This window comes from Photinus pyralis, unplaced genomic scaffold (genome assembly GCF_008802855.1).
Source record: "Photinus pyralis isolate 1611_PpyrPB1 unplaced genomic scaffold, Ppyr1.3 Ppyr1.4_LG3a, whole genome shotgun sequence".
NCBI lineage: Eukaryota > Metazoa > Arthropoda > Insecta > Coleoptera > Lampyridae > Photinus > Photinus pyralis.
The window spans coordinates 13,289,957-13,301,102 of record NW_022170509.1 but is presented as its reverse complement, the minus strand read 5'-3'; the positions used below and the strand labels follow the sequence as shown (position 1 = coordinate 13,301,102).

Sequence of the window (11,146 nt, the reverse complement as noted above, 5' to 3'; positions counted from 1 at the left end):
AAAACAAATTTTTGAATCGGCATTAGTTTTACTTTTATTCGAGGTCCGTATATACAAAATCTCATTTAAATATCTGAACAAATAAAAGACTTGAAATTGCGTATGCGCAAAACAAGTTTTTTGATCGGCGTCAGTTTTACCTTTCATATTTCATATTTTCATAGCAAACGGAGATGTCAATAAATCGGATTGCGCATACGCAAAAACAAATTTTTTTACCAACATCAGTTTTACTTTTATTTGAGGTCTACGTACCAAATTTCAGATAAAAAAATTGGGATTGCGCATGTGCAATTTTTGTTCATCTGCATAGTTACCTGATGTTTAAGGAATATTTACTAACACAGAAAACCGGACATTCATATATTCTTTGTAACAAGAATTATAAAAGAAACCCTTTTTTGGAGGTTTGGGCACTTTTTGGGCTGTAACTTTTTGGCCCGTTAGTCTACGTAGCCGAAAAACAATAGCGACCTTTCTTATATCCCGAAGAACGTGTATCAATTTTCAAAGCCATCAGACGTTTCTACACAAAGTTATCGTGCACACGGGCAGACAGACGGACGGACGGACGGATGATCACTTCTTATTACTTATTGACATTACTAAAACAATTGGTACTATATCGGTGGAACTCCCACAGGGGTTCTTTTTTAGGATCGATATTAAACAATTTACACAATCTTCAATACAACTTTTATGTAAAACGGCGACTTTTGTTCGGTCCCAGAAATGAAACACATTCGAAAGATGTTTATGATAAATAAAAATAAAAAATAATTTGGTTACGCATGCGCAGACCAACTTTTTGAATCCGCATTAGTTTTACATTTACTCGAGCTGCTTACATAGGTACAACATTCCATTTAAAATCTAATTTTTTTGCATCTGCATAGTTGCCTCCCTTGGTGCGTCTAGACACGCTACCGAACCAAATAGCGAAAAATTCCTTTCTTGGTACATGCCTCGACACCATAACGAAAAAAGTAGAACAATAGCTCTTAAGATAAAGATCTAGTAGCGGCAGAACCGTAGGGACGGATAGACGGACGGAGTGCAAAGCATTTTTTTTAATTATTGTGGAAATGTGGTAAAAATTAAGTACATAAATACATACATTGGGTCGTCAAAAACAAAGTAAAGTTACATTGCGTAAAAATTGGCGATAGTAACATAGTCACCTAAAAAACATCAATCGAACTTAACAGGATAACAGTATAATAAAACTGGAACAATCAAAAACCAAAACACCAACATACCTACACGGGGAACGATGGATCCAACCCAAAAAAAAAAAAAATACCTACACATTAAAATATTCCGAGAGGGTGTATATTCCATTCTTGATTCTATTTAAAAATTGAATATTAAACCAATTTTCGGCTAAACCGGAAGTAACAAAAACAATTGAACTTCCAGAAAAATGCAAATGTTTGTCTTATCTAATCCCCAATTTCATTTCTTTATCTTGAAAAGTGAAAAAGCTCTATCACTGGTGGTCTGTGAGTCAATTTTTTCACTTATACTTAGGTATTTGCACAAAAATAAAATTAGAACTTCGGGACAGGATTACTATGTCAATGCATACTTTTCTTGAGTGTAGGTACATAAAACATACGCGCGATGAAATACTTCGTTTGTTTGGGATAATTGAACCTAATATACAAATTGGAAGTGCATCTGAATGCATGCATATTCTGAAAAATTGCATAAATGCTTGCATATTTTAGAAGATTTAAGTAAGCATACCAATACCATATTATAACAAATACTTATTTAGCAATTTTTAGAATCGGGAATACATATCTACATGCTTTATATTAAGATCTCCTAAAACTTCTTAATGGTTAATGCCTCATTTTCACATCTCATTTCATAAAATTGCATTGCGAATTATCACTCAATATAATGATAGGATAAGTTCTGTCCTATCGAGTCTCTTGTAATATGAAAAATAATTATTTGATGTTGTATTCGATTCAAATAAGCTTAGATGGAGTTCAAGTAGAGTAGCTTAAAGATCAGTCAGGAAAACGTACTTGTGCTACTGACATTTTTCTGGTGATGCTAAAGGAAATGTGTCAAAAGTTTTCAAGTAGGTAATTCAGCACCATAAAAATGCAGGCATGTACCTACGACTTTCAGTAAGAAAGTTATAAGGTGGTTCTATTGCACAGAATTCTAATTAAACAAATTCGGTATAACGGTGCTATAACAAAGAAACACTGAATTTGGATAATTGAATGGAGAAGTTGGGTGTTGTGGTCATTCTGAAAAGTTAAGGGTTGTGGTCAGTTCGAATGGTAATTTTAAAAGTTGTTGGTCATTTTAAATAGGGGCGTCGTTGGAGGTTTGGAGGTTGTGATCATTGGGCGTTGTGGTCTGGACCCAATACAAATCTCCAATAAGCACAAGGTACTTTGATTAACATTTTGCCTTGAACGTTTCTTCTTCTCCCTGAAAATATGACCTCATGAAATGCTTAAGTATTCCTCACTGCCCTCGCTCGGAATTGTGGAATTCAAAATATATTCAATATAGTTTTACATACTGACACCCAAAAATTTAGTAATATTAAAAATGTACCCGAAATGATTGTTGGTAATAGTGCAATTTCTGAACGTTGATAACGTGAAATAGAATTGTGAATATGTTGGTGCTATGAACAGTATATATTATCCCAAAGTAAGCCTAATTAATCGATGATTAGCGATTTAACTGTATGTATTTTAGAATTTTTGCCGAATTTGCAACCAGTGTTTCTGTTGTATAAATTGTAGACTGAAGCACGAGAAAAATTATCATCATGTGCACGTGGATTGTGATATCTGCATTTACGGGAAAGCCATTCTCAAATATCCCACAGAAAAAGAATTGTTGCTACACATAGAAAACGAACACTTTCCGGTGCACTGCGTACGTTGCAAAACCACATTTAAATCGACGCATCAATTATCGCTTAACAATAAATGCAAGGCAAAGCATGAAAAGCACGAAATGGTGTTAATTGACACGGACGATCACTTTTCCTCGCCTCCAATCACCGCTACAATGCATAAAAATCCACTAGAGTTTAATAACACGGATTTGAGTACATCAAGCAATAAATGTTATATCACCACCAGCACCCCCATGCAAAAATCGAACGAATGGGGGGAGTTCGAAAAAATGTCCGCGGCAATTACACCGGTAGATTATTCGGAAACTTCGTCGAATGCTGGATTGCATAGTTCAAAAAAAACCTTCATGACACCCATGTCATCGGACCTACCACAGAATATTGAAGCGCAGATAAAGCGAAAAGTCACATTTTGCGAAACGCCAATGATTAACAACCACAACTACCAGAAACCAAAAAGAAATACTGTCAATGACGGATCTTTCAAAAGCCATTCACCTTGTAAGACTTTAGTTTTCTTTCTTAACTCTTAATTGTGTCTTTGGTGTTACAGCGATTTTGAAGAACGCTTTCCTCGAAACAAAGGGTTAGTGTATCTTGTACAAGAGATGATATTTTATTAGATATTTTCAGTGAGTCGAGATGAGATTAACAGCGGCACAGTTTGGGATAGCGCCTTGTCAGATCAACAAACATCTCATAAATCTATTGATATATCTGTGAACATTCAGGCTGTCTCTATACAGGGACCCGCGCCAGTTCAAAATTCGCTAGCCACGGTAGCAATACAATCATATTTAAAGAATACAAAATTGGAAGCTACAGAATCACTATGTGAGTAGGTACTGCTGTAAATTAACAGGTAAAAAAACTATTATTTCAGCAAAAGACGCATTGAAATCGCGGTGTATGTCTGAGACTGACCAATTATTATACTTATCATCCGAATCAAATAACGCATCGTCTTCAATGAAAAAGACGTCAACCGCTGAGTTTGTTTGCGAGAAAGTATTTGTATCTAACTCGATTTTGGGTATTTGCATGCGCGAGTATTGCTCTATTTTAACCAATATTTTTAGTTACTAGCCCTACTCGTATTCCTGACGGTGAAAGGACAATGGATACCGAGCGTGATAAGTCGATAATTAACAAACACTTCAGTGCAGACCATTCTAGTCTATGTAGCGGGTCAGAGAATACTTGCGAATTTAGCTTGGAAGGTGAGGTCTCTAGTAAAAATGAACAGGAGAATAAAGGGCTTTGGTCTTCGGTAACCAAAGCTTGGAAGACAATGTTGACGGGTCTCTCAATAACATCTACGGGTAAGCAAAGTGTGTGGAGAATGACGCACAATTTTGGTTTCACAGAAGCCCAAAATGAAGAAGTTGAAGAAAAAAATATGAAAAGAATCAGATCGGAGGATTCGTTATTGAATGGACCACCAGAAAAGCGAGTAAAAATTGGAGACATTAAGTGCCGAAAAACCATACATTCAGTTCCCACCTTTAGATATGTCACGTATACTAAAAAAACTGTTTTATATTACGATAAGGCGACGCAAACTAATTTTTAACTTTTAATATTTTAAGAAATTTTTAATTAATGTTAGGGTTAATTGCTTTGACTATAAATACATGCATTTTATCTTTTTGTTGAGACTTTTGAGGTGTACGAAAGGAATGATCAGGGGAATCCCAGCTAACACAAACCTCTCTGAGACTTCGCGTTTTGGCCTGTTTTAGTCGCATTGTGAATTACACGTAGAAGTCACATAGATATTGCACTGCAGTTGAGATTTTGAAATTTGGGGCTAAAGGAATTCAATTTGTGATACCTTTTCGGATTTGGCAGAATTGCTTTTTAGAGTCACAAATGAACTAATATCTGACATCATGCAATTCCTATGTTTCAACTGTGTAATACATTGACTCTGGGACGTCGCGATTTTTGTTGTTTCAGTTGCATTGTGAATTACATATTTCACATCGCATGGATTTCTTATGATAGTTACAATTTAAAGTTTAGGTGTTACATCAATTAAAAATGTGATACTTTTAGACTTCCTTCAAGATGCGCTTGTTTCATAACCGAATCGTTCACACCTCACTGAATTTTTTCATTTTCACCCTTAATTTAAGGTATGCAGATAACTAAATAGAAAAAATAAAAACCAGTATGCAAGCTCCTGATTACGGGTTTGTATTTATTATTATTTAGCACTGCAATATATATTCGTCATACTTCCATGCTCCATATAAATCAGAAAAAGGATGTGCCTATATGAAGCAATAAAAATGAATAAAAACAAAAGATGTTTACTTCGCGCGCAATGCGTTGCGTGGGCAAGTTAGGAATCTTCCTAACCAACCGTCCATTACGAGTTACGAGGTTACGACGCGACGCCATTTCTTTCCTTTACACAAAGCTTTACATAAAATATTATCACAGATTTAACTTTGGCTTTACTTTTTGCTATCCGTATCGTACGTACTTGTTCTGCGGTTTATGCGTTGTTTTCGTGTGTACTGTGTATTCTCTTTCAAGGTAAGTATTCTTCCACTAACCTAATTGTTTTTCCCCATTTTAATATAATGCCTCGCTATAACAGTAAAACCCCAATTAGTTTGTTAAGTAGTCGACAAAGACGTCGTCGTAGGGCATTGATACTAACGTCATTTTCGTTAAATCGAAACTTTTGTACCAAAAACAGTGATTTAGTTTCAGAACGGGTAGTTGTTAGTAACGATGTTAACAGCAATGACTCCGTCAATGATAATTCAATTAATCCTGTCCCTAATTCATCTCCCCTATTGAAGCCAGACTTCCCTATCGATTTCACTAATAGAAGTGTAACAGATCTAAGTACATTGAGCACGAGCTCTAACAACAATGCTTTGTGCTACTTTCAAACCGATGAGACTCCTTCATCTTCACGTAACGATAAGAGAGAGAATTCTTTGTCAAATGATTTAAGACAGTGGTTAATAGAATTCAATATTAGTCATCAAGCAGGTAATAAACTGCTATCAATTTTAGGTAATCACAATATAAAAAATCTACCGAAAGATACCAGAACACTTCTTAAAACTCCACGATCGGTGCAAATCATCCCTGTGTCGCCCGGACATTATGTACATTTCGGCATTAGAGTGGGCCTGTTGAATTCTTTGCAAAAATATTTTTCAGAAGAATCTCCTGACATAGTTTACATTGATTTCAATGTGGATGGCCTCCCCATTTCAGGTAGTAGTTCTAGCCAGTTGTGGCCTATCCTATCAGCCATTGCAAGAACAAGTTTTTACACAGAGCCCTTTGTAATAGGGATTTATCATGGTTATTTTAAGCCAAAAAGTTCTAACGATTATCTAAAATTGTTCGTTGATGACTTAAAGGAATTATCGATGTCTGGGATAATGTTTAAAAACAAAAATATTAAAGTGGTACCAAATGCATTTATATGTGATTGTCCTGCTAAAGCTTTTGTGGCATGCGTAAAATATCACACTGGCCACAGTTCATGTTCGAAATGTATTATAGAGGGCGATTGGTACAAAAATAAAGTAGTTTTTGATGAAATCTACACAACTTTGCGGACTGATGACTCCTTCTTGCAAAGAAGGGACGAAGACTTTCATCAAGGTACATCAATTTTAGAGCCGTTTGTGGGAATGGTTTCTCAGTTTGCCATTGATTACATGCACGCCGTTTGTCTAGGTGTTGTAAAAAAAATTATGCTTTTATTAGTGCAAGGCAATGTTAGTGTAAGGTTAACAAAATCTCAATTAGATGAAGTCTCTTTGAAATTAATGTCTTGCAAAGGTAATATTTGCTGTGAATTTTGTCGAAAACCCAGGTCTTTTGATGAATTGTGTCGTTGGAAAGCAACAGAGTTTAGACAAATTTTGTTGTATACAGGTCCAATCATTTTTAAAGATGTTTTAAAGGTCGAACAGTATAATCACTTCATGTCTTTAAGTGTTGCAATCAGAATACTTTGTTCAAGTGATCAATATTTGTATTCTTATGCAAATAATTTATTAATATATTTTGTTAAAAATTTTGATGTTTTTTATGGTCGAGAACATATTACTCATAATGTCCATAATCTCTTACATTTATATAACGATGTGTTAAAGTTTGGCCCCTTAGATAATTTCAGCGCCTTTAAGTATGAATCAAAGTTATATAACATTAAAATGAAGGTTAAAAAATCGTCAAGACCATTACAACAAATTTCAAACAGAATAAGTGAGGAGCTTAGCGCTTTTGTTCAACCGATCCCACATTTATATCCATACCTAGAGCACTCCCTAGAGAATAATGATCAAGAAGAATTTTTTGCCCGACTTCGTTTCAAAAATTTTTGTTTGATGACCAAGCCGCCTGATAATTTGTGCCTGCTAAATGATGGTACTATGTTTGAAATTATTCGCATTAAAAAAATGCTGCATAGAATTCAATTGTACGGAAATGCTTACCCAGCAAATTTGCAGTTTTTTGAAAAGCCGATTAATTCTCTAAAACTAAACATTTCAATGATCAATACTTACTCAACTCAAACATGGATTCACATGGAAGACATTTTAAAGAAATGTGTAAAACTTCCTGTAGGTAGAAGTAATGATTTATTTGTAGTCTTACCACTTGTTCATTTATAGAATTGAATACTTTCATGTACTTTCATATGCAGAGCATAAATATGTATAACTACCCGTTATATCCTTTTAAATGGACTATGTCAAACCATTGAGAAATGAGGTAAATAACAACCAATTAACAAATGCCATTCAAAATGTGATAAGTTGACGGTTTTGCTAAGCAGTTTTAATTGAAAAAAAAATACGTTAAAGATGAACTAGAATTAGAATTTGAAACATAAAATGAGAATTGACATTAAACATAACTGGAAATGTCAAACTTGAAATAAGTAATGAATAACATTTGTGTATCGGTGTTAAGTTGCTTAATATCTAACAGTTTGATGTGTTTCATTTAATAGGATACGAGATTGGTTGCGTATGTTAAAGGCATTTGACATGTAAATTTTAAAATTGAACATAGGAGTTTTGTAATTATGCAGGAGATTTGTATGTTCAGAGTTAAAATTTACGCACTGTATATAAGTATAAATTTCAATGATTTTCAATAACAAGTGTATACAATAATTTTAGTTTTAGTAAATAGTACAAGAATCTGTACTTGTGTATTCTTTTTGATTTGTTACAGATGAAATATGCTGTTGTCTGTTTTTTGGATGAGGTTGTAGACAATGAAATGGTTGTGTCTGAAGTACCAGCCACATGGCTGTTCAATAACAATACATTTTGTAAATGGCCGCCAAATCATCAAAATATTCATATTAATAAAGGTACAATTCCAAAAGATAATTGGACAATTCATCGTGTCCGTTGTGAATCGATATGTGGTAGGTAATCGTTACTCTTTGATATATATATGTAAATTAAAATTTATCATTACAGATAGTTTAGAGCTGGCCAGAAAAAGGTGCACTATCGTTAGTAGTAGTGACGAATGTGGCAAAGGTATGCGAAAGAAAAAGCCCACCAAACATTACCAAAATTACTATAGAACCTGCGAGTCTCCACCATCTTTTGATGATGTGCAGCAGTGTAAGTTTAAATCAGTTACACAAATTGTCCTGAAAATTGAATAGAATTTTTAACTTTTGTATTACTGTAGCTCTCAATGAACAAGGTTATGAAAGTGAGACACCCTACTCTGAAAAAACAGATTCCCATAATTCAGAAGCGTCGTATTGCCCTAATTCTCAGCAAACAGGAGGACATATGGATAGCTTTCAGCCATCATTAGACGCAGAGCGGTCAATGATAAGTACAAACCCAGGTAATTTTAAATAAAAGCAGTTGAAATAAGATACTTAACTGTTCAATGTTGTAGTAGTTCCAATTGATGTTGATCCATTGAGCTACAATTCTGGTATGTTAACTTCAATACTGTATTATTAAATTATTTTATATTATTTCAGATCATACTAATAATTCAATGTCTGCTAACATTCCTCTCGTAATGAGAGACACTGATGGTTTGTATATTATTGTATAATAATTAGAATTTGATAGATGTTTTAGTTGAAGCTCCACCTGCGTCTGAAATTTTGTACCAAATTCCTCGCCAAATTCCAAATATTACGTACAATAGTACAAGTAAGTTTGATTTGTTTTTTTTAAATTGACATTAGCACTGTAGTAGAAACTCAACTTAAGAAAATTCCTTTCTGCAGTAAACATAAAATAATCACTGCATCATATACCTTTTTGCAACTACTAAGATTTACATATATACCTACTTTTAAGGTTGTGTGGAGAAAAAATTGGACCAAGTGTTAAGAATGTTAACAGCCATCAAATTGGATCTAGATGAACTAAAATTGAAGAATGGTAAAACCAACCAGCCTGATCAGGTTTCCATACCAGAGTTTCCACTACAATCTGTAGAAGATTTAGAAACGTTTGAAAGAAACCTACAAACTGATGAGGAATTTAAAGTAAAAGTGGTAAGTGTCCGTATCAGTATTAATTCCTGTAAATTCACTAAATATTTTCAGATTAAATACTTTAAATATGTAGGAGGAACATCTTTAAGAGATATAACTACTAGATGTCTTAAAAAAAGTTTTACAAATAGCTTGTGCGAAAAATGTTCATGGAAGGGCTGGAGAAATAATAATTATAAAGTTGAAGATTTAATTTTAATTAAATGTCTTTATGGTAATTACTCAATTTCTTTTTTACTAGCTATAATTTGTACCTTTTACAGATGCCATTTCTTCAGTTTTCCAATGCACTGAAAAGGAGTTCGAAATTATGGTACGGGATTATTTGCGTCATGGAAAGCAACGCCGAGAACGAGAAGAAAAGAACAAGTCCAAAAACGATGTTGTTTAATATATTGTAATTATTTTCAATAAATTCTATATCGCCGTGTATACTTTTAAATGGAGTTACAGTAATTTTCTGCCGGAGTTTCTGAGCATTACAATAGAAATTACATTTACTTGTATAGCGAATTAAAGCAATTTAATGCAAGTCTCATAGGAGTTAATTTTTGCATATGAAAATATGTTATTGCGAGGTTACATTGCGAGTCCTTTACTACAATATGTAATTTAGGATTGAACTCTCAATGCGACCTCAAAAAGGCGGACATTTGGCGCTGAAAAGGAGGTACTTGTTTCCTATTTGATATTCTAAAAGTAATTTACACTGTTACATGCGAACTCTGTGAGATTCTTGTGAAGCTCTTGGGGAGTTAGCAGTGTTGACTGGGTGCTGCCTTTCTGAAAATTTTTGTAATATGTTATTCCTCTCCGTTTCTTGTAATTTTAGCAGTTGTAAATTAGAATCAAATTCTAAATTTATTGCATTGAAGGATTTGCACACTAAATGAATAGAAGGACTATCACCTTCCAGAAGTGTTATACTTTGTGTTATGGGCTTTAAAAGGTTTATTACCCCCTCCACACTGACCCAAAAATCCTCACTTAGGATAACGGGTTTTATAGTATGAACAACTTTTTGTGTGTCTTCTGTTATACTAAGTCTTTGCAAGGCAAATTTGCACTTAACGAGATCTTCCATTGATTTAACATGTGAACCCCACCTTGTTTTGACAGGCATACTTAACGAAGTTGTAAGTTTCATGTCCTTTTTTATTTCTTCTAGTTTTGCTCGCAATATCTGACTGGACATTATGGTCTTAACAATATTCTTAACAGACACAATGATCTGCTCAACAGATTCTACTCGCAATATATCTGAGCACATCAAATGAAGAGTGTGTGCCATACAACCATATGACACAATATGGGGATATTTCTCTTGTATGTTACGTGCTGCTTTACGCATATTAGCGGCATTGTCGGTAACTATTGCGCTAAATTTATGTGACCCATATTTCTCGATTATCTCTAACATGATACCTTCTAAATAGGTAGCAGTATGACTTGCAGTGCCACTTAAAACAGACTTGACAAATAAAGGGCGCGGGGTTGTGATGATAACGTTAATGACACTTTCGTTTCTTAAATTTGACCACCCATCACACTGAAGGGCCAAATTTTCTGAAATGTTCAAAGTTTCCTCCACATGAATTTGTACTCTCTCAAATTCTTCGTCAAGTAGACGATGTGATAACAGATATCGCCCAGGTAACGTAAAGGAGGGTCTCAGTCTTTTAAAGAATAGTTTCCAGTTTCTGTTTTCTGTA

The 11,146-nt window shown here is 34.3% G+C and overlaps 2 protein-coding genes across 6 annotated transcripts; both read left to right on the top strand.

Moving 5' to 3' along the window:
• Positions 1-2,580: 2,580 nt before the first annotated feature.
• Positions 2,581-4,550, top strand: LOC116166024 (mitosis initiation protein fs(1)Ya-like). 2 transcript variants are annotated; one of them, XM_031480845.1, is made up of 7 exons: positions 2,581-2,685; positions 2,734-3,400; positions 3,453-3,485; positions 3,533-3,733; positions 3,783-3,932; positions 3,979-4,221; positions 4,267-4,550. In XM_031480845.1, the coding sequence occupies exons 1-7, from the start codon at positions 2,662-2,664 to the stop codon at positions 4,470-4,472; spliced, it is 1,524 nt and encodes a 507-aa protein (XP_031336705.1). In that variant the 5' UTR covers positions 2,581-2,661; the 3' UTR covers positions 4,473-4,550. The 2 variants fall into 2 exon arrangements, with proteins under 2 accessions (XP_031336705.1, XP_031336706.1); XM_031480846.1 differs by having other exon boundaries at positions 2,608-2,720; positions 2,781-3,400.
• Positions 4,551-5,258: 708 nt separating this feature from the next.
• On the top strand, positions 5,259-9,876 carry LOC116165500. Of its 4 annotated transcripts, none has more exons than XM_031479995.1 (10): positions 5,259-5,443; positions 8,126-8,324; positions 8,380-8,529; positions 8,600-8,764; positions 8,822-8,857; positions 8,907-8,963; positions 9,016-9,084; positions 9,235-9,434; positions 9,486-9,648; positions 9,698-9,876. In XM_031479995.1, the coding sequence occupies exons 1-10, from the start codon at positions 5,405-5,407 to the stop codon at positions 9,823-9,825; spliced, it is 1,206 nt and encodes a 401-aa protein (XP_031335855.1). In that variant the 5' UTR covers positions 5,259-5,404; the 3' UTR covers positions 9,826-9,876. The 4 variants fall into 4 exon arrangements, with proteins under 4 accessions (XP_031335855.1, XP_031335853.1, XP_031335854.1 ...); XM_031479993.1 differs by having other exon boundaries at positions 5,260-5,443; positions 9,010-9,084; XM_031479994.1 differs by having other exon boundaries at positions 5,260-5,443; positions 8,819-8,857.
• Positions 9,877-11,146: the final 1,270 nt, after the last annotated feature.

Excerpts from the sequence above, each read along its gene's own strand:
- LOC116166024 (XM_031480845.1), top strand. The coding sequence starts at position 2,662 with ATGAACAGTATATATTATCCCAAA. Across the intron at positions 3,401-3,452 it reads TTTCAAAAGCCATTCACCTT|CGATTTTGAAGAACGCTTTC; the intron begins GTAAGACTTTAG and ends TTGGTGTTACAG. Across the intron at positions 4,222-4,266 it reads TCTCTCAATAACATCTACGG|AAGCCCAAAATGAAGAAGTT; the intron begins GTAAGCAAAGTG and ends TTGGTTTCACAG.
- LOC116165500 (XM_031479992.1), top strand. The coding sequence starts at position 5,405 with ATGCGTTGTTTTCGTGTGTACTGTGTATTCTCTTTCAAG. Across the intron at positions 5,444-8,125 it reads ACTGTGTATTCTCTTTCAAG|ATGAAATATGCTGTTGTCTG; the intron begins GTAAGTATTCTT and ends GATTTGTTACAG. Across the intron at positions 9,085-9,234 it reads TATTACGTACAATAGTACAA|GTTGTGTGGAGAAAAAATTG; the intron begins GTAAGTTTGATT and ends CCTACTTTTAAG.